This window comes from Osmia bicornis, chromosome 9 (genome assembly GCF_907164935.1).
Source record: "Osmia bicornis bicornis chromosome 9, iOsmBic2.1, whole genome shotgun sequence".
NCBI lineage: Eukaryota > Metazoa > Arthropoda > Insecta > Hymenoptera > Megachilidae > Osmia > Osmia bicornis.
In genome coordinates, this window is record NC_060224.1 from 8,397,064 (window position 1) to 8,421,154 (window position 24,091).

At 35.3% G+C, this 24,091-nt stretch overlaps 1 protein-coding gene across 7 annotated transcripts in view; it reads left to right on the forward strand.

Annotated features, from left to right (window-relative positions):
• Nucleotides 1–24,091, forward strand: part of LOC114878246 (segmentation protein cap'n'collar) — an 88,867-nt gene that overhangs the window by 12,712 nt on the left and 52,064 nt on the right. For 3 of the 7 annotated variants that reach the window (XM_029191831.2, XM_029191829.2, XM_029191832.2), the window contains exons 2-4: nt 786–911; nt 12,830–12,997; nt 16,992–17,067. In XM_029191831.2, the coding sequence (XP_029047664.2) occupies nt 786–911; nt 12,830–12,997; nt 16,992–17,067 (370 nt within the window). Of the gene's footprint in view, nt 1–785; nt 912–7,041; nt 7,088–12,829; nt 12,998–16,991; nt 17,068–24,091 lie in introns of those variants that run through there. The other 4 variants (XM_029191833.2, XM_029191830.2, XM_029191834.2 and 1 more) reach the window with 2 other exon arrangements.

Genomic DNA, 24,091 nt, shown 5'->3' on the forward strand with positions numbered 1-24,091 from the left:
CGGACCACGGAGAGAGGCCCAATTTGAATAACTTTGTATTTCATATTTTTTTCATTTTCCATATTTTCCATTGTTCTTATAAAAATGATTCTATCAATATATAAAACTCTTTCATTTAAAAGTTATGTATTTTATTGTTATACAGTTTGGGTCATGATTGGCCCGGATTCTGTTGAATGGGTAAGCATGGTAGATCCTTCCAGTATTAAAACCATGAATCTACAAATGAAAAGCTAAGATATGGTAGCGCAGGTGGTTGGTGTAAAGGAGTAGGAATGCCAAAAATAGTTCTGTGTTATTATACAAACTTTCTCTCGTATCAGAGTCTAAAAACGATAATCGACGGTCAACTCGTGACGGAAAGTCAGTATGTATGTATAGAATCGTTGTTGCTCGCGGCTAAATTCACAGAACGCGTTTTCTTGTGTGGTGTGGGTAACACAGCTCCAATGCCTATCCGTTACTGGTTGTTATCTCGTCACACGCACAGACCCAATCTGTTGTAATCGTTGTCTTTCGTTCTGGTCGTCGTCATCAAACTCATTCTCCTTGATTGTATCGTTGTGTACGAGGCCACTTGATCTTCGCCAGTATCGAGAATCAAAACGCGCAAAATCAACGATTAAAAATATTTAATTTTCAAGAAAATCCTGATCGTGTGGTATCGCGATAGTGTTTTCCACGATTTTCCTAAAAATTTCACTCCGTTCGATGTGGCTAAGTGAAAACTGTGCTGTTCCACGAAACGCTTCCTGAAATAACGGTGACATATTGTGTATGTGTAGGTGTGTTCTCCACGCAGAGTGCGAATATCGAGAAGGAAGTTCATTATTTTTCTTTTGCGATTTTCCGAGGAATACCTGTGCACGATTACACAGAGGAAAATGAGCCTGGATAAAATAGTTAACGCGGTGAGTTACAGAAACGTCGAAAATGACAGAAATATTTTGCTTCTTTATTATGTTATTTCTACAATTAAATAGGAAAACGAAATTTTTATAGCGTTGACGTTAGAAAAATAATTATGATCAAATAGGCAGCGTTAGTATTGGAAAAACTAAATTACAGAAAATTACAGGAATTATTTCTTCAATTTGTTTTCAATTTTAAAGCAGGTATTTATGCAATATTGGCTATTCTAGTATTAATATTAAGATAATATTGTTATAATTACGGTTAAAATAATGGTGTTATAGATTTATAGAATTAAAGTGTTTCGGTTAATTTACTTTTTAACGTGCTTCCTAGTTGATATAACGCAATTCTAGTAAAAACGTGTTATCTTGTGTAAACTTTTACTAAAATCTTGATAGCGCCGTTTGATTAATTCTTTATCACTGTATTGTTTGATATATTCAACTTTATATAAAACAATTCAAGTTCAATGCAATGTTCTTTTACTGTGAGAATTTCATGCAATATGAAATCTCAACATCGATGTAACTTTTATCATTTGTAAGATTAGGTGCATATCGATTATGTTGTAACTTTACTTCTAAATGGAAAAAACGCATTCTAAAAACAGTTTATCTCAGTAGATTCGTTACTAAGACTTGAAAAATTGATTTTTTAAAACTTTAAATATTTCGTATTGTTTCCTAATGGCAGATTATAGTGTGCTGTACGAAATGAAAGTAAAATTAGTGATGAAATGTAGAATTTTTAAAAACGAAAAATTCTATAGGCTCTTATTATATGTTTTTGAGCCATTTGAAAAACTAGTGGCGACTACACTCTGATTCATCATTCGTAAACAATATAAATTTATATCTTTTATCTTTTCTTTTTATTTGCTTTTATTTATCTCTTCATTAGGCTTCATTTTGCACGGTATCCATAGGTGTCATAACTGTGATTCAATTTTATCAAAAATCAACTTCGTGTTACTGGAAAAGAGGCGTGGTGTCTGATATCGTATTTATTTATAAGATTCTCAGCAATATTTCTGAATGTTCAGAAATATTATTTCAGAAAAAGAATATACAGTTTTAATAAATAAAATAAAATAAAAAGGAAGGTTACTGAAGATGAGTTTCATTGTCAGATGATCCTCATCACCGAAGCAGTCTCTCCTGGTATCTTCACAAATAATAAAATAAAAGTGATAGGGTTAGATGACTCAGCTTATACATATCTAATTTTTTTTTTGCAATATTTTTTAAATATAATTCCAACTTCCTTACAAAAATGAATGGTCCATTCGACAGTGGGGCGCCGTACCAAGTATATTACGTTCATCCTTGAAAATGGTGTTTATTCTAGATTAGATAAAAGGTGTCAGAACTTTGACATTAAGTATCTATCAAACCGTCTACACAGGAACCGTATTTTCTGATAGCGGCTACACCGTAACACATTAAGATTTATCAATAAACCGCGGATATTTATGCACTTATGACATGTGGAAGTATCCGAGACATACACAAACTAATTGTTAGTTTTTCCGTATTTTGTTTATACTTGACACCTTCGAGCCTGAAGTACCAAGTGCACCTTTCCCTAAGGTGTACTATTAAAAAATTACGCCATTACCCTCAATCTTTTTTTACTTTTATGAGTTGTCGGTACATTTATAAAAATGATTCGTCCTTACCGAAGTAAGATAAATGAATTTTCCTTTTCCCTGCATCTTTAGTCGGTTGCCCGTCTTGATATTCAGTATTCACTTGATTCTAACAGATGGCGATAACAGTATATAAAATATTGCAGATTCCTACTATAACAAGATCGTACAAACCATAGAATATTAGTCACTGACAATTTAATTTTTATATAAAAAATTGCTTTTAAAAATGAAACTTCTGTGCTAAATGGTAATGTAATTAATTTGAATTTAGTTAATGGAAAGGATGATGATCGAAGTGCGAGGATTTCCAAGGATCTTGGATTTTCCCATCAAAGTCTCTATTTCACTAATTTACTTATTTAAATTTGAGTCCATGCGCAATTAACACTCCATATCTAATTAACTTATTATAATAATATGTGTAAGACACAATAGCATAGGATGCAAAAAATGAGGACGAAAGTTTTGAACTTACTACAGATGATATTATGACAAAATTTAATTAATGATCATTAACATAAAGTCTAATTTGTCTCCATTAGTAGGAGCTTCATAATCAGGGCCTCATTTAGAGCTTTTTATCCGACTTCGAAAAGGAGGAGGATACTCAATTCGATGTGTATATTTTTTTAGTTTTTCTGAGATAAATTTTTTAATTAAATTTGAAAATTGATGGATTTAATTATTTCATTCAGTAGTGGCAAACGTCTCTATTCAAACCCCTCTTTACCAGCTTCTATTTCTATCATATTCTATATTTTCCTTCAAAAAACATAAACTGTCATGAGATAATAGTCATCAAACAATAATATTGTTAAGGAATTGTGAAGGTTGTAGAAATTTTCGTATTACAAAAGGGTTATTACCTCTATAACATTATAAAAACTTGAATTGAAGTTAAACAAATAATCAGTATCGTTCCTTGGCTCTGACAGCTTCAGTTTGACAAATTATGATAGCTTGAAGATAACAGGTGAGATAAACGCCTCGGTTGTAGTAAAGGTGGTCTCGCATCAGATTGTTGTCAGTATGTCGAGCCTTGTTCTTCCGAATGGTTCAAAACTGTACCTTGGCGGAACTCGTATCTATACATCATCTGTAGTCGTTCAAGATATCTTATTTGTATCGGACCTATTTTTTCCACCTGTTCTGCTATTAGATTCATCGTGAAAAATTCAATTATAATTTCCTTTATTACTTCCAGATATAAGTATTTGGAAATTAGATGTTGGCCAATGGACGATAATAATTATTGTCAAACTTACAGCTTTAAATTATTATACCATAAATACTATTTTGCATTACTTTTAATTCGCCATTGAATATGCAACAATTTAATAATTTTTTAAAAGTTTATATGCTGGTTGCAAATTTACTTGTACATTAATCATACTGAATGTCAGTAATTGGAGAAAGGATGGTCACAATGTTAATATTTTTAAATTAAACGTTCATGAAACGACTTGGTCTATTAGTGAACGCTTGTTTGTCTGTCGCTCCATACAACTAATGTTTCTTTCTTTTCTGAAGATGTAGCCAAAGATTAGAATCGACTGAAAAATGATAGCTATGACGGACCACCTTTGACGGCTTATGAAGAATTTTTGTAGAATTACCATAAACACTTTTACCATCCTTTATCGTGAACAAAGTAGGTAGAATACTTTTGCGTCCCTTCTTTAGGAGAAATATTACGGCAGTGACTAATGATGCTTTGGGAGAAAGACTACGAGAAAGCATAAGAGAGAAAGTCAGTAGTGTATCGTGTGTAAATATTAATTTAAAACAAACAAACAAAAACAATTGAGTGATAGTGCAATAAACATAAACTAACAATATTTCCAGTAATAAATTTTTTGTTGTTTACTTAGTTATTCAATATAAATAACAAAATTCTACTACATGTTTATGGTTTCTTTTGGGCGTTGATGGGTTAAAGAACTAATTAATAAGTAGGTAGTTACTCAAAATGTAATTAACAACTACCGATACTTGAAAGTAATTTAACTTCTTATTACTGGTCGCATTGGACACCCTGTATAATTTCGAGTTATATCCGGGGCTAAACATGTTAAAATATCACACCCTGTATATTTGATGGGGTTCGAACCGTAAATGCAATGTATCACATTATTCCGAGAGATTGCCATGATGTTCGTCCCAGGACTACACGCAATGGAATGATGCTCCTTTCTTATCGTAGAATAGATAGAAGGCGTAACAAGGAGGGCCGAACAGGCAGTTGACAAATGAAGAAGACGGCGTCCCTTTGAATTTCACCGGCTACAGGGAACTGTAAACGCATCCGGCACGAATCAAACCGAGTATCATGGCAATGGTTGAATACATTGCCAAGCTTTCGGGCTTGTGGTGTCGATTAAAAAAATGTTAACGAGCCGGATATGGCTGACGGCAGGAAGGTTAAAGCAAGAATCACGAATCTACTCATGAGAGTTCGATAGGTCGCCAGTTCGTAGGAATCGAATGGACGGACGATTGACGGAAAAAGATACCGACATAACAGATACTATCTACGTTATAACGCTTGCATTATGATACACCGATGCATCGCGATTTATTGTAACGCCATCTTTCCATCTCGTCACTATAATTACACCATAATCAAGATTTTCTTAATGAATCAGAATTTGTCGCGTTACCCGATGATTCGGTTTTTCGCGTATTCATGCGATAGAATGTTAGCAGTTTGGGATAAGTTTCCGAATGGCCCCACCAAAATTGAGAACTCCGATCCGGTATATAACCTAAATTAATCTACCAGAAACAGATTAAAATTAGTTTCAGACCTTGATGTCTTACCATTTTTGAGATATCGTGATAAGAAATTTTTGTACAATTTTGGGACTACGTATGCTGAGCATGCGCTATTCAATACTGCGCATACACAGAATCTAACCTAATCTAACCTCACCTAACCACGGTATCTTGAAAACGGTAAGACATCCAGCTCTGAAACCAACTTTAATCGGTTTTTTGTAGTCAATTTAGGTTATATACCGAACCTGAGTTCTCAATTTTGGTGGGGCCATTTGGAAACACAGCCTTTCATATATTTTAACTGTCGATAGAATCTCTCTCTTTTCTAATATTTAACAATTTCAAAATTGTTTCGTGCCAGTCGTGTTTCGATAACACTATTCTGTTTTTCTTTATTTTCAACCCGGCTGAGAATATCCCACACACAAAAAAAAAAGGAGAAAAATGTCAAAAGCTTAGTTTCCCCCAGAGATCGAGTCAGTCTTTCCTAATTCCTTTATCAGACACATAACAGAAGCCAAGGAAATAGGTACGAAGTTGAACGGTGCGGGCTTCGATGAATCAAACGATTTCCGTTGTGCCGCCGTACGAAATGCCTCTGGAAATATTTTGACGTCGAGCAAGATCCCCGTGTGATCGATGCTCGTTCCCTAGAGATTACATCGTGAATTGCACTTTCTTCTCGGCTCGGACGCGTATTGCATAGACTATAGTTTTGATTCTCACAGAAGCGTGGTTCGTCATGAATCAAAGCGCCGCCAACATCTGTTGATTTCTACAGTTTCTCGGATATTCTGCGATCAACGCAGCCGATAAACACGCGAGTGTAAAATTCATTGCCAGTGTCCACATTCCGTGTCGTGACTATAGAGATTCGCTCTAAAATTGCTCAGTTTTTACACTCTGATTGGTTGACAATTATTAATACACAATACGGTTGATTCCGAATTTGATGAGAGATAGAAGCTCGATTTAAAAAAAAATTAATTGGATTCGAATGTTAAAAATCCTTTTGCAACAGTTGTTATCATTAAAATTAGGTATCGGAATTAGACGCGGTGTACAGTAGGATGTTATTAGAAGGGCAACCATGCGTAGCATGGATCGAGTCAGTTCAATTAATTAACGCTTTCAAAAGTATTTTTTCCACTGGAGAAGAGTGATTAGTTCGGCTAGTCTGACAGCCCAGAAGTTTATTTGCACTAATGGCGGCCATAACGGAGCCAAGGCGTCCATCGTGAAATCGTTGGACCCGAGACCGGTTTTCTTCCGCTCGTAATTACAAGCTACGAACCAATCGCGCGGTGTCTAAGAAAAAAATCCTTCTCGATCTTTACATCTCGTCGATTTAATCAGAGACGACATTTTTACGGCTTTCCACGGGAGTTCATTAGAATCAACGGTGAAATACAAAAATAAGAAGAAGAAGAAAAAGAAATATCACATTTATTGTACGTTTTATGTATTCGTGTAATATTATCTGTAACGAATCTGTTCGACTAATTTCAAGATTGCACAGAATAGGGGAAAATGATTGATTAGTTGAAAGGAAATCGATTTATTTATAACTACGTAAGGAAATTAAAACGATGAATTGCAAGTAGTGAAATGTTCGTATTATCCTACATATTTCTACGTTAGAAGAAAATTTACATCACTAAAAAATGTCAAATTTGTTACTACAGTGGAATCCAAGGACTGTCAAACCTTTATCGTCATGGGTATTGCTCAGGTGAACATTAGGTAGGTACTACAAAACGGTGGATGAACAACACGGGAAATATTTAATGCATTATCATCAAATTTATATACAATGAGTCGTAAAAGTATTCGTATCCTCTCAATTAACCCTTGAACGGTGGATGCTGGGTCATTCAGATCCCAGCCTTAAAGCTATCTTATATTGAGTTGTGATTGTGATACTTGAGTGATATGATGACTGTGATAGTGATAGGTATAATAATACTTGGAGAGGAAATTTTGCGTATCGTGTTGAAGAAGAGGAATCATTGTTCAATTATACAGTCCCTGGCCATCGAATTAGGACCACGTACGAAAATTTCACTTTTATGGCTGTAATAGTATGTCATATATGGAAAATTGTTTTAGGTCATTCAAATTATTACTAAATACATTGATAACCAGGTATACATAGCAATAGATTTGTTACTATTGTGATGAAAATAAAATTATGTGGACGATGAGCGATTAAGGGCCGTGCGAGTGTTTGTCTGGAGCCTAGTCAAAAGAGTTATTTACGACTCTCCAAGCACCACATCATCTGAGTTGAAAACAAAAATTACAGATATTTGGGAAAACAACGAAGATACATATAAAAAGCATATGATAAAGCAACGTACGAAGCATGCCGAAAAGGATACAAGCTGTCATCAAAGCAAAGGGTGGAAATACGAGATATTAACATGTGTTAATAGTGTTATGTACAGTAGTAGTGTATCATGTTAGTAGCTAATAAATTATATCATTACAATTTGAACAGGCCTTTTAATTTTACGGGAAACGTGAAAAATGCTGAAAATTTGTAGTAGTCCTAATTCGATGGCCAGGGACTGTAACTTACAATAAATGATAATGTACAATGATTTTTTACCACAAGAATGAAACATTCAAATATTAGATGGTTGATATATTTTTGAAACGTACTGTATAATTCAGTATAAGGACATAATAATCCTAACCAAACCAGATTGTAATCGACAAGTAATATGAAATGTGTCTGAAAGTCATTAACAGTTGTAATAAGATTTAATATCTCGTGGTCGATCCAATGTTCCTTTCTATCACCTTCTATTACGAATGCCGGCATCGTTCTCTTATTTCGTCTACGTGCTCACGCGTCTTCGGTACACGAGCAAAAAGCGATGAATACATAATACGTGGGCTTGGCAACGTGCCTGGGATATCGTGGCACGGGGGTTGAGAGTAAAGAAAAAGGGGAGAAAGAGAAATAGATACGCCTCTGTTGGGGTGAACGTTCCAAGGCACTGTCGGTTTTCCTTTTTCTAAATACACGTACCGAGCTATGTGAACCTGGCACCCGACTTTTAAAAAATTAACTTTTTTTTTTTCATAAAACGGTGGTATATCGTTTGTAGTTGATTGTAGTAAAAATATTTTCGTTTGCAGTTGGATCAATTAATAAATAAACAAAATTGAAAAATTCACCAGCACCCGACATTGAGATATTTCAAATCGGTTTTTTGCATGTGATAGAGAATCGTTTGTAGTTGTTTGTAGTGAAAAAAGTTTCGTTTGTAGTTGAATAGTTTAAAAGTTATGAGCAATTGTTTATCCGCATAAGAGGTAACTTCGTCAATTTTTAAGATTTTTGAAATCGCTCTTTTCCATGTGATAGAGAATCGTTTGTAGTTGTTTGTAGTGAAAAAAGTTTCGTTTGTAGTTGAGTAGTTTAAAAGTTATGAGCAATAGTATGCAGTGGGTAGCGAATGTTAGGAGTTATCAGATCAGTCCATATGTTAAGTTTGTTCACAGCTGATAGAATGTGGAAAATTATAAAATTCAATGTTCCTTGTAATGGGATTTAGATGTAAGAAAAAATAAATAAAATACGCACGAATTGATGGATTGACTTGATAATAATAAAATTGTAAAACCATTACAAACTTACTCGAGTTTATCTTATCTTATCTTATATTATTTTTAAGCTACTTTCGAAAGGAAGCATTAAAATTTCGAATAGAAAAATTTCTTCTGAAAATCTGAAAAATGTATTCCGTGAAGTAAAAGTATGTTCTGGTAGTGATCGGTGCTCTGTAACAAGACAGCCGTCCCCCAGGATATGCTTCCCTCCCTCCTTTCTTTCCTCCCCTTTATCCCACCCTTGCTCTCTCGTCCCAGATCCTACAGGATCATTAATCAAATTCCCTTTTTAGCCGCGCCTCCCTTTTCCCCTTCCTTTATCCCCTCCTCGTACGAAGGTTCAGCCGCCATTACTGTACGGCTGCGTGCACGACGCATTAATTAAAACCAGGAAATTAATGCTTTATGCTTTTGAGTCTACCCTCTTGACGAGACGTAGTCTCTCTCGGGCCTTTAGAAAGTTGCTTAATTTTTTAATCGACTCTGTAGGAATTCAAACGGTTCAATGGTATAACGAGAGGATTTTCAAAAGAATCGTTTCCTTTCTTAACATTTAATTAATTTACAGTTCAATTAATTACTGGCATTATCTGTCGTACATTAACTCATTTTTACCGTAAGCTATATTTATAGATTGAAATGTATACAATTGTTATAGAAATAAAAAAAAAAACAATACAGAAATATTACTACTGCATTAATAATGTCAGGTAAAAAATAAAGGCATAAAAAGTTAAACATCGGAATACCTGACAGTGGTTGTCAAAGTGTTAAGATCGCGACTTGAAATCGCGATAAAAATTACTTTTCACAATCGTGTCGGAAATCCTGAGGGAAATGTCTTTCCCAAATCTTTCCGAAAAGAACCAAGGAAATTAGTAGGCGTAACCCATGGGACCCATTAGCGGTCAGTGTCCATCTCCACCTCAAAATGTTCAATGCCACTTGTAACCGCACGAATACTAAGTAATTTATGAACAGCAACAAGGATTTACGGAAGATCATTTGCCACGGTTCCTTCCTTTTCTTCACGGTAAAGTCATTACTTTACAAGCGGCTAGGAAAGATCCTTGCCAAGGATGTTTCACTTGGATGTTACTGGCTGAATTTCGCACTTCATTATTTCAATATGAATTTATTTATTAGCTCAATTTGAAGCTTGAAGTTTATTGAAAATTACTAAAATATTGTTTTGATTTCTTTTTTTTTTAAATAAAATTTTTAATTCCTTTAATTCAGAATTAAAATTGACACATAAGCAATTAACAAATTATTATTTTATTTCTCTGTTTTCTATGTTCAGTGAATGTTATACCGAACGGATTTCATTGTTAAACGAAAACATCATTACCTTCAGTTCCTTTAGGGACTTTTCATCTGTAGCAAAGAAACGAACAAAACAGCTAGTACTTTTCTGTCTCGGAGCGAAAGGGTGGCGTGAAAATTGAGGATAATACCTGGTCAACCTAACGGTAGAACCATCATTAGGACTATTTATCGTCCACAGTCAGGTACATCCTGACAGGTTCACTGGCTAAGAAGTGCGCTGTTTTGTAAAGGATTCGATGCACAATCGCGGCGAAAAGAAAGGCAAAGGTGGCGTTATGCCATAACGAGATTACAGATAAATTTGTAAAGATTACTCATTATCAGTAAGCCACTTTTTCAACCTGTCACTCACTATTCGGTATAATTAATCTTTGATTCTTATTCTGTCGTTGCACATTGCTGTTCTTGTTTCTTTTTTCATTCTTATATTCGAGTGAGGGATAGGCAAGTGAGTGATGAATAGATGAAGATTAGGTCAACGTATGTGGTTCTTGAATTTTTACTCGAATCGGGTCATTGCGAACCCTACGTACGCATTAGCGTAATTAGAATTTTTGGGCCACGTCTGTTAAAAATATTGAAATTTTAGAATTTTGGGAATTTGAAATTTTGAAATTATGTATAGGTATATCACCTTAACCCTTTGACTAATGAGTACTCTTTAACAAATAAGAATTAAGTCAATGACATTTATCATTTCTTTTTTTTATTCCCTTTATTTCTCAATTTCTTTTTTTAATTGTTTTATCACATCATTATAACCTGATAACGTATGGTATGTAATTAGTAACATGCATTGATTATGATTAAGATGTACAAGAAATAAACTATGGACGCATATATGCGTTCATAGCAGCCAAAGGGTTAAATCCAATTTACACGAGACCCTCTGTACTCGACAAAAGGTAAACACTTTTTTCTCTTACCCAGATACAATGTCGCGATTCGAACAAATGGCAACGTATTCACGATAGCGAAAAGGGTATGACTCGGAGGGAGGGGTTGTTCGTTTCGTTTCGTTTCGTTTCGTTTCGTTTCATCCAGTCGGTGTTTCCGTGGCGTGCCACGGCGTGCGGTTAATCGAATAAAAATTAAAGGCGTCGATATCATTGGAGCGTGTGCAACGGTGCCAGATGAAACGTGGGCTCGAAAAGAACGTAGCCCAGCTGTGGGTGCGGCGGATATCCCGCTGTGTTTCTTCAACATGGCCGACACGAGGCAGTATGCACACCCACGCCGCATCGGCGTCTCTCTTTCTCATCGCGTCCTCCATTTCTTTCTTGTTCCACCGGCACATCAAATTACACGCTCGGTGAAGTAATTTCCAAAGGCGCGTCCGTGATCGAGCGTGATGCAGAAACATATCCGTTACCCTTGGGTTCCGATGCACCGTGTTAAAATTTGCGATCCCCGATAACGATGCTCAGAGATTAATGGCTCTGTGTCAAGCCGGATCCATCCTTACTACGTATTCCCGTCAACCTATTAATCTGGACGAAATTACTCCTACACCTGTCCGAACAAATAGCAGAGAGCTATGAAAATGGTACCACTTAAGGATAGCAGAAAGGAACCCCATTGACCAGTGCCATATCATAATCAAGTTTTACTGCAAGTGCACAAGATCCATTGAAAATTTTGACAATATGTTTTTATGATAATAAATAAAAGATGAACAAGTATTTTTAACGGGCCCTATATGGCTCCTATCGCGATAAAGTTCGGCTATCACCGGCATCGAGGGTAAAACGTGAGAAATTATATCCCCACGTTATTTCCTATATGTAACTCTGTAATAACGTTGGTGTTTAGATTAGCGAAGAAAATCTGTAGATTAGTTAACGAGGTTCAATACGAACTCGGCGAAATTGGCTCAATTAAAAGCTACAGACCAGCTGCCCCGACGATATTGTGCCCCGTCATGTGATTGGTCCCTTCTCCCCGGTTTCTTTCTTCTCCTTTCGATCTCCTCCATTTCGAGATGCATCGATACTCGGCCATCATTAATCATGCACTTTTGTACACACTCGTCGATAGGATTCCCTGCGAGGGACATTTCGTTCGTAACAAAAATGAGCCTTGTTGATCGTGATTTTAATTTCAAACAACGATCCAGACCGAGCGTTATTAACTTATATAAAAGGATCATACGTCGTGTTTCCAATGAGATATGTATAGTGATTATCGCGATATCGTAGAAGTAATGCTACATTTACCAGCTAATAATTAACCTATTACGTGTACGCGAGTATACCGTGGTTATGATTATGAAACAGAGTTGCTAATACCTGCAAGATAAGCTCGGTACCTTACAAAGTATTATGGTATACGAAATAATAATATTATATATAAAATAACTTTGCCGTTCAAGGGTTAAATGGCATTAAAACGGTGTTAAAACGAACTTCAACATGTCTGATCGTACGTTATAAATGGTAGTATTAATTAAAGAAAGTACAAAGGTTAATGAATAATAATTTCAAGTTAAATTAGCATAAGTTATAGTATATTAATTAAATTTGTATTCTGTTACAGGACATGGATTTAATCGAGGTGCTTTGGAAACAAGACGTGGATCTGGGATTTACACCATTGATAGAGTCCACTGCTCCTCCAAAGAAGCCATCCACATCGGAAAAGGAAACCGACGATGAGATCGAAAAACTAAAGGCTTTAGAAGCGATTAATTCGAACAACGAAAAGGTTTGTCAAATTATTCCTCTTTTCCAGTGTTTTATTCGCTACCGGTATTGAGTCGAATCGTTGAATGTCGACGTCTATGCGACGCTTTCTCTCGTTTACAGACCACAATTAGCGATTAATGACTTATTGTTTATTAAATACCAGCTACTTTCTGCTTTCACGTCTAAAGAACGAAGCATTTCCCCTTTTAAATACCATTTGAGTCCGCATTTCTCAGGTATACTTTCCGGAAGTTTCTTAAGTAAACGACAGAAATTCTTTTTTTTGAAATGAAGGCATCATTTTCTTACCGAAACTCCTAAAGTCCACAGTGACGTAAATGGCCCGTGTTAAGTGACTTAACTGTAACAGGATAATTAGTTGAACATGAAACAGCTATTTTATGAAATAACCCCATAGTAATTGTAACCTGTTCATATTATCTTTAATCTGTAACACATTCCTGCAAATGACAGCCATAATCCTCATGTGTATTTTTTACTTCAATCTTAATCCGGTTCTGATGGCACCAATAATCTGCATATTTACCAAAAATGTATTTGGGGATGTGTTAATTACTCCAATAAGTTATTGCAACTTCAAAACATTCTTAGATAGAGTCAGAGGCAAAAGTGAGTAGACACTGTTCAAAATATAATACCTCGGTTAAAATTGGACTAAATAACTTGAGGTTTTTTGAGAAGCTATAAAAATTAATTCTCTAAAATATGTATTTTCATCGCTTTAAAAAATTACTATTTGTTGAAATCGCGAACAAAAATAGTGAATTTTTCAACTTTTTTATGTGAGTCAATAATAAAAATTTAAAATATGTCTTTCGTAGATTCAGATAAGTTATGTGTATGCTGAAAATTTCATCGAGAAATTTTACGGAAATTTGAATTATTTTAAAACTTTTTAGTTTAATTTTTACTTTAATTACTTTGTAATTTTAGTGAATTAATTTTTATAGCTTCTCAAAAAACCTCAGGTTAGTTAGTCCAATTTTAACCGAGATATTCTATTTTGAACAGTGTCTACTTACTTTTGCCTCTCACTGTATGCACATGTTATGCACAAATAGAAATCTCACTTATGTTAATGAACATTTATTTTGAATTAAAATAGCTGTTTCATTTAATCAAAGGCAAACTATGTTGGGATCATGTGAGATCGCATGCGAGCAATTATGCAAGGAGTGAGGGATAGAAAAGTCGAAGAATTACAAAAAGGACAAAACCTTCTGATAGATCCAATGTTTCCATCGTTTGTCAGAGATAACGATGAAAGAAAAAGAAACTCAAGATTTGATTGCATTAATACCCGTAAAGATACGACCAAGCGATCCGTGTCGATAGATCGATATCAATTTGTGAAGTCAACGGCGAGGCATCAAACAAAGGTGACGCCACTCGTTCGACTAGTAAAAGAATTCGACATTCAGGGTGGCTATCTCTTTACAATCTCTCAACTGACTGTTTCGCTTCTTATGAAGGTTGTTCGTGTCTAGGAAATACGTCTCTAATCGTGTATCTCGTTCCTGATTCTTACATTCTCAAGAATATCTTTGAAGGAAATTTATTGCTTGTTACAAAATTTTCCATCAAACAAAATAATTCTAATCGTACGGTTCTCGAACGAATTTCGATTCAAAGCATGCTTGTATTTTTAGCGGTTGATTTAATTCACTTTCTATTTCACTATGTAACTTTTTCATCGGCGATTTCCTTCGTCGGACGCGTTTCGGTCGATAGACACGAAGAGCGTTTAAGTATCCAAGAGATTCGAGTCTACGAGAACTCATCCATACTATGGTCACCGACAATGACGTTGCATCGACGTTCTGGGCGGGTAACCCATCAGACTCCTCGACGTTCTTTCTCTTCTCTTCTCTTCTCTTCTCTTCTCTTCTCTTCTCTTCTCTTCTCTTCTCTTCTCTTCTCTTCTTTTCTCTTCTCTTCTCTTCTCCTCTCTTCTCTTCTCTTTGCTTCTGTTTTTCGTCGTTTATCCTTCTTCGTTCACTTGCTCTCAACTCTTGTCTTCCCCCTTCCTCTCGTAAGCTTCGGTAGTCGCTGGTTCCATCTTTCTTTTCCCGTATTGCCGTCTACTCTCTTCCTCCTCGAAGATCGTATTGTTCCAATGGGTTTCACCTTTGTGAGAACACGCCGCCGTCTTCGAGGGTTCAATAATACGGGGAAGATCCTCGATCCCGATCGAAAGCAGACAGATCGATCCAAAGTATGGTTTGCGAACAGCCGAGAACAAAGGGTCAGTTCAGTCCTCTTCTCTCCCAACGTTTCACGGCACCTTTTGCCACGTATTGACAACTATTGTTTCGGCCTTTTTAATCTTCCCCTCGCTTCTGATCTTGTTACAAAACGCAACTATGTCCTTAGATCCGATCAACGGGGAGATCCTAAAATGGATTGTTCGAAGTTTATGTCAGACCGCCGGATAAATTCAAGACCTTGGGGCATCGAATAAAATGTTAAGTGATTCCAAGCCGAAGGGTGATTCGAATATCCATCACTAGCCGTGTATATGTAGATACATTCACAAAAGCATCGGAATGAGGAGTAGCGTTCATTTGTTCATGGGATGCAGAAGGTTTGCTGAAATGATAGATGTATAGCATCCCCCGAGCTGGGGGGCGTCCTCGATGAAGCGGCAGCTCGTAGGAAAAGGCTCGAGGGTGAGGAAGAATAAATCCGGTTGGCCGTGGAAAACGATCAGAGAGAAAGAGAAAGATAGAGAGAGGGGAGGCTAGAGCCAGAGAGATTGGAGCAGCACAGCGGGGGGATTCCGAGGGACGTATTGATGGTCCTGGAAATTGAAAACGCGCCCAGCGAACCGAAGTGGGTTTGGCCTCCTTCTCTTCCTTAATTGTTTCTGTCGGATGAAATTTCAGGACAAAATGGCGGCCACTTTGTGACATTGTGCCTCGGAATTGGTTCGAATCGATCAGACTTTACTTTCGTTTAAGGTATACCCTCTCGTCGGATCATTCCAAAAGTCACATTTAGTATTTTATTTTTAGCGAAAGTATCGTCCTGTAAATCGTCAGGGGTCGTTGCAACTGCGCTTAGTTTCGAATTGACGCGAGTCGTTCGATCGAAGGGTGAAAGGTTTGATCGAACTTTGTATTCATAACCCCGGATCTTGGGATAACGCAGCACTCAACGACGATACATCATGCAGAATGGAAAAGAGACTGGAGACAAGGATAGAAAGGGATGAAAAGCGGTTGGCAAGAAGGGGAGAAGAGAGCTAGTGGTTGGGATAGCCACTATCAGAGAGTCGGCTATGATTAATGATTGAGTACAATACAGTTTTCATTAAACTCATTTCACTGCAGCTCGTATATAACACAGCCAATGGGGTCCCAGCCCCGCACGGACGCCCTTCGACTCTTTTTCACGTTGCCGTTAGCTTCGCTTGATTATGACGTCTCTATGATCGTCGACCTTCACAAACTCGAATGCCTTCCAGTTGAATTCAGCCATTGTTACGCGGCGTCATTCCTAATCCTTTGATTATCAACGAGAAAGCGTCTTGATTCGGACACGTAACGAAGTCTCCAAATTTTAGAATGGTTGTTTAACTACTGGTCAAAAGTGTAAGATCATCTCAATAGCGCAACTATAATTGTCCTGTAGGGAAATCAAAAAGTCTTTTTTAAACTTTATTAGTATTGTGATAATATTAATTCTAATTTTCTTCGTTTTTATTTATTGCCATCAGCGTTTTCTGAAATGTTCAAAAATATTAAAAACAGATGGTTTTTAATTTCTTAATGGTTTAATCAATTCACCATTTTGACACCCTACCACCCCTGTCCCTACTTGCGCTACGGATCATCTGATGTTTAAATTGTTAGAATCTACTCATTCTTAAGTTTAGCTAAATAATTAGCATCCTCCTAAGAGCGCCTTATTTTAGGTAATTAAATTCGCTAACTGTGGTCTGTTTTATTCAATTAACACGTACAATTATTTTTCGGGAATTTTATTCGTAGAAAGATACAAGGGAATTTGAAGATCAGCCGGATGATCCATGGGCAGGTCTTCCTTATACTGTTGATCTCGAAACTGGTAAGTGTAAACTATTATTACTCAGTTATTCTAAGTATTTGTGTTGTTTGGTCGAATTGACCAATTTCAAGTTAGATATCCTGTAAGTATATCACTGAATTATTGCTATTGTCAAAGAATAAAGGGGGGGACAAATCTATGCATGCAATAATACATGAAAGGTGCACGTAATTTCGATTATATAACAAGTTTATGCACTACTTTAGCTGCTTGATTTCCGTATAAGACTCTAATTAAAGAGTCAATCAAAGCTGATGGACACTCTGCGTATCGTAGACGCTTTGACACACCGGTAAAAACCGGCGACGGTTAAATACAGCTGATTTACGTAGTATCCTTCTATTTGAAGCGTGTCAAATCAACGCGGCAATTTGTAAAAGGTAGGTTTGAACGTCAATGGCTCGACCACGTCTAATTACCACAAACGCGTTCGTTAAATGCGTTCATTAAGCATTTTCTTGATCGGGACATTTTAAAATGTTTCGTAGATTGGCAGGTAATTCAGTAGTAACTAGAGAAAAAAAAGATATTTAAGAAATAGAGAAAACGTTAATGCTATTGAAATTATATTAGATTGTTGCATATTAACCCTTTCGCTGCTACGGGTGACTATACCTAATTGTAGAATGCAAAGTATTTATATTTCAAACCAGGAAAAATGTAATGAAAATTAGAAACCAAAGCACTTAACAAAATTATAAATATTGTTTACGTTATGCATTATATAAATTAGTCATTTTTGCTAGATAATTATTGATTTTTTATTAGGATTGATTTAGAGCATAAATATTACAATATAAGCAAAATTATTGTTTCGAATATATTCCATGACTTATGAATATTAATCAGTAATTATTTTTAATGAATAATTTATTAATAAATCATAAACTATAATCACAGCCGTACGTTTAGATTTAACTGGATTTTTGATAATTCCTTAGAATGTGCAGAATCATGCTCTGAAAGACTATCTACCAAAATTCTTTTATTTTTAACGTTATCCTTTAGAACGTTACTGCAAATGGGTTAAAGTTTGATCATATAACTGTAAAATAAATAATGATCGCTGTCATAAGTGATGTTCTGCTCAAGAAACAGAGCCAGTCGGTAACAAACATGTTAACCTTTCCGTGTTGCAGTTGCATTAAATTTCATAAAAGAATGATGCATCGAGTGCATCAGAACGAATTTCAATTAAGCAGAGAATTGTTGCATAATGCAAAAAGATACGTACCGGTGAAGCATGTCAAGTGGCATATAAGCGAAATTCATCGAGACATTTTATCTCGTAGCTAAGAGAATAACGATAAACGAAGTGGATGGCTATTGCAAATGCAGAGCGCATTTTATATTTCATTGTCAGATTGCATTAGTAGCAAATGTAAAATTCAATTTTTAAGGGAAGCTCTAACACTGATGGTCATTTCGACCCAATTTATATCGCATATATCGCTGTCTATGTTAGTAATTACCATTTTAAATTTGAATAATTTCCCGCGCTTCTGTGTATTTGAAAAGTGGCGCGAAGATATAATAATTTGAATAATTAGAGTTAGGATGACATTTCAAAAATAAATCTTCAATTGAAAAGAAAGGGAAAGGCACAGAATTAATTTGTATACCTAATATTATTGATAAATTATTGATAAGTCCAAGTTTTAACGGAAAATTTAAATTTGGTTGGAAGAATACTTTATTCAGGCATGCTGTGGTTTGAAAGTCGGGTTTCAGTCCCGTAGGACTTCGGGGAGTGGCTTCAGGAACGCCCTCGCTACCTTCTTCCCTCCCTCACCCTGGAAGCCCACCATCCTGACCAGCCCTTCGCTTCCCCTTCTCTGCATTTAATTACTTGGCGTCGCGGCGGCCGCAGAGTACCGTGCGCGTCTAGCCTGCCGCGATCCACTCTACGTCGTGTTTCGTATCGACGCTTGACGAAGGTTCGCTCGTTAAAACCTTTTTAAAATGTCGGCGTATCCGCGAACTTCTTTCTCGCCTTTTTGCTTTTTCTAATCGGAAAAAGCAAAAAACCTGTCATCGCCGGTCTCTTTAAGAGCATTCTTCCGATAACGATCGAGCGATAAACATTTTTCAATCGTTACGGAAATTGATATACACGATGATTATGATCGATTATGGATCTATGAAAAATTCTATTCAAAATATTGATTGCATTCGATGACGTGTAATTATTCAACAGTCGACAGGTTAGGCTTGAATTTTTTTTTTTTATTGTTATCGAAGGAATTGAAGTTAACAACTTTTCTAACGACATTATGTGAAAGAGTTGTAACTCTTTTAGTCTTTGAAGTAAGATCACATATAAATATTTTACTTTTTTAAGTGAAGTCCGAGAATTAATGATTAACAAACTTTGTTATCAAAGTTCATTTACGCCATTTTATTTTATTGTAAAATAGAAAATGTTGCAACTACTAACAGGGGAAGTTAGGAACGAGGAAATACAAAAAATTAGAAAACTTTGTTTGCAAGTAGAACAGTCCATCCGTAACATCTATTTTTTGTTCTGGGGGATGAAACTAACTCTTGAAAAAACGCTGAATGTTTAGACAAAAGGTTTAAACAAAAGTTACGTCATTTTTTTATTTTTAGAAAATCGTATAAAGGAAATTATTGAAAAATTCATGCTTTTCAAATTATCCTCATTACCAACTCTTAAAATTAAATAGTCCTCTAGGTGTATTTTTTGACAAAAATGAATTTTTGTACCTTTCATTTTTAACGTTTACAATAAAGGTGTCAGTATTTTTTTGGTCAGTGGTATATGCTCATGAAGAAAGCTTTAAGATAATGTATATTTCATGTTTAGTTACAAAAAATGTGAACATTGCATGACGCGCATAATATTATTATATCTTGTATGGGATAATTAAAAACAAAAAAATTAAAATTTATGAGGAACACATTTTGTGTATTGAATATGTATGTTTTCCTTTTTCACGATAGGTGAATTCTATAATTAACTTTCACACCAACGTAGCTGAGTCAATTACAATCTAAACCTAAGAAAATATATCGATTAAAATTAGGAACTCAAATTTTCAGGATTGAGGCTTAAAAATGCATTCTTTATGCAAGAATGTTAATACAAAGCTTTTTTTAAATTAAATTTTTTCTCATTTTTTGAATTTTAAATAAGCAAATATTTAAATGTCCATAATTCAAATACATTCAATTATTTGTATTATTCAAATAATTTAACTATTCTTAATCTTACATTCTTAGGAAAAATGATTTTGAAATAATTCTGAATCATTGTTCAAATAAAAATTTATTTAAATAACGCTGAACATTTCGAGTTTCACTTGGATAAGTTTTTTTTCGTTTGTTCTCGTTTATGAAGAAAGAAAGGAATATTGGGGAGTGGTCGTTCGAATCGAAGGCAATTTACAGTGCGCTTATTCGTTCCACTGCATCGTTGGTTGTAGGAAATTAATTCGGTTCTGCAATAATAAGTTCGTTTTACAAAACAGCAGCCCAGGCTAACAAGAGCACCGAAGCTCATTACGCGACTATCTCGACGTCGATCGATCGAGTCTACTCGACGTACGGCATTGTGTGATTAATGAGTCGCTCGACAAAAGAAAGCACAAATTCCATGGGCGTCACACTATTCTTTAAAATTTAGTAAGAGAAAATGAAGAATAACGAACGCCTTCGAAACGAGGGTTAAAGGAATGTCTTTATCCTATAATATTTTATTCACCGTATTCGAATCCTTTTAAATTTTAACATAAATATCACCATTGAAATTTATTTATATATCTCTTTCAAGTTGAAATTCATTTTTATTTTTTAATTAAAATTTTTTATTTTAAATATCATTAATTACGCAATGTACCAAGTAGAAAGTTTAAATTAAAAAGTAAACCGATCGTAATCTGAATAATTCTAATTATCCCATGACGTATTGCACGTGGCCGTTTTCACTGCAGGATGTTACTTGGTAAATAATTAATTAACAAGAATAATATTCGGTTAAAAAGATTTATTTGTTGTTGAAAACAGAGGAATTTACGTAATAAATAAAACATTTCAAATCTTCTTTCGACCGATGAATGTGATAAAATTAGGTATAAATTTGACGTTAATTATTCCATTGTTAACAGACAAATAATTCATGAAATGTCAAGAAGACCAATTTGTAAGACAAGTTCACTGCACCAGAAATGAATAATCGCGTAATCATGGTGTTATAAGCTCGGTCTGTAGAAAATTGCAAAACGATGTTAAAATTATATATATAGCCCGATACAAAGTTGCATTCGTAAGAATGCCTCGCGATTACATGTAAATTTATTCTTAACACGAAATTCCCCTCCAACACTATTACAAATTGTTTCCTGCAGTTACATGAACGTGGCTCGCGCATCGCGATCTTCACGCACGAGACCAGTGCTTTTGTGAAAAGGAACGGTCGAAGAATAAAAAGACGGCTATGTGCATGTTGCCGCCGACATACAAAGGCGCTTGTACCAATTTGACGAAGCATGATGGATTACATGGTGGATCTTATAAAAAGTTTATATCCTACGAATAAATTATCATAGCATTGTCTCGCGGCCGAACGCTTTGGGTGTGCTGCTCGCATTCGTTTTAGATCGACACGATACATTTCTTTTTATCGACGGCTTTCTCGGTAATGTTCTCTGCAATTATAAAGGCTTTTTATTAGCTTACAGAATAACTAGTACGATGTAATTAACATTTATCATAATTAATAAGAAAGATGTCATAAAATATTAATATTAATTAGCTCCTATTAGAACTTACAATTAGTTAACGACATTGATTATTAGATGACTTAATATTAGTAACATCCCCTTAATTATGGAACAGTGTAACATTAATTCTTAATAATTAATAAAATCTTACTCGTTATAGAATAACTAGTAGATCATAGGTATCAATCAATTATAAATCATTTCATAATCGATGAAATCTTATTAGGTAGTATTGTCATTTCCTAATTAATGTTGTAAAAAACCTATTTAATTATTCAATATTAATATGTATTAGTAATATTAACCTATTATGTTTATATTATTATTAGAATGACCTAATCTTAGTAAACGAGCATGTTCTCATTGTGATAGAAGTTTCTAAAAAATTTTAATTCAATAGAAAAAGTAAAGAAGCCAGACGTGCATAGAAATCCAAGTTTCTAATACAAAATTACCTTATTCGATCGGTTCTAAAATGGGAAGAGAGATTTCAACGATTTGTAGGTTGCGAATGAATCAAGAATATAACGAACCGTTCAGTTGGCGGATGTGAGCGAACGTCGAACCGGATGGGGATAGCGGAATCGTGAATGGTGGAGAAGCAAGACACGAAACGCATGCGTGAATGTATAAAATGGAACATCTGCCACGTGCGCGGGCGGTGCACAGTGCGTATACGTGCGTGAACGACTGAAATCTCATGGGGGGAAGATCGTGAAAGCATGGCCGCATCCGCCATGCGTGTTTACACCATTTTAATATACACACCTACTTTCCCTATATCTTTCACTTTCTTCATATATTTTAATAAACTATGTCCTATTTATTTATAGCACGTTAAAGAAAATGTTGCTTGATACATAGATGAATTTTGCAGAATATTGTTACATTCGCGTAGGAATAAATAGTTAAATTTTAATTAATTGTACTGAAAATTGCATATTTTAGATGATATACTTCTTACCGATATTGAAAATTGACATTAATTTTCATGATTGTTTATTTGTATTTAATGGTAATTTTTTAGTGATAACTTTATAGAATAGTCAAATTTTTAATTACCTAAATGCACAAAAATGACGTGTTGCAGTAACAAAAATTGATGTTAACTTTGAGCATCATTCATACTACATTATACAACGGTACCAACTTTCAGTATCACGTTAAAATTATTATGTGGCCTGAAAAACATCGAAATGCAATTTATTTCAAGTGTTGTATTAATTTCCGTTTCGATTCGTCACGAATGTTCATAAAGAAAGAAAAGAAATAATATCCGACTGGGTCGATGCGTAACAACAACCGTGACTAACGTCGACCAAAGTGGATTTAGAATTCAGAACGGACCCTTCGCGTGGCTTCCATTTTGGAGCTAGATGAGGTAGAGAAATTACCAAAATTCTTCTCACGCCAAGAACAAAAAACAATATTTCCGATTTAATCTATTAAAAAGTCGGTGCCTGGACCAAAATTATAAAACGTACAAATTAGGCACTTCAACTTCTAAATGAAAGATACCCATCTATACGTTAGAAAAATAATATTTAAAGAGATATTAGATGAGGATATTGAAGATTGGTCTCAGTCACCCAAGGGTTAATTAGTTCCTTCTGATGATTTTTTATTAATGAAATTTCAGGAGCTCGTCAGAAATTCATGGCGATTTTTATAGAAAAATTTATCTACCTATTGTCCATTGGAATTCGGAGGAAATGGCACAATTTTTCTGAGCGATTCGAGTCGTCGGTAGATCCCAAGAGAGAATCAATATTTGGAGTCGTACGTGTTCCGCCATGTTAGTTCGGCTATTTCAGAAACCCCCATGGGAGTGCTGGTTTGAGGCAGCTGCCTGGTGAGGCATGTATGGGGTTATAGGGATACTCGGGGCCGTGACTTGCCACATCCACCCCTGTAACACGAGCACGCATCATTACTCATATCGTGGCTCGTTGCACGCCACGGATTCAGGACGAATTCAGGAGGGCACTTCCAGGAAGCTTAGGGATGAAAATATACGGCAACAATAAGAAACGACGTTATACAGGATGTCCCACGCAATGGTATCTTAAAAATGGTCCTGGATGTCAACAAAAAAAAAGTCACAAAACACGACTAGGTTTTGTGTATCAGGAAAGTGCAATTATTTGTATGATGTTATACAAAAAGAATCTTCCATCTATAATTTCTAAAATTGTTACATAGTTTAATTAATTTAAACTGTGTAGTGAGTAATTTACGGCCCTGTCTTTCCAATTCGATTAACAAAAATGCAAATCAAAAAC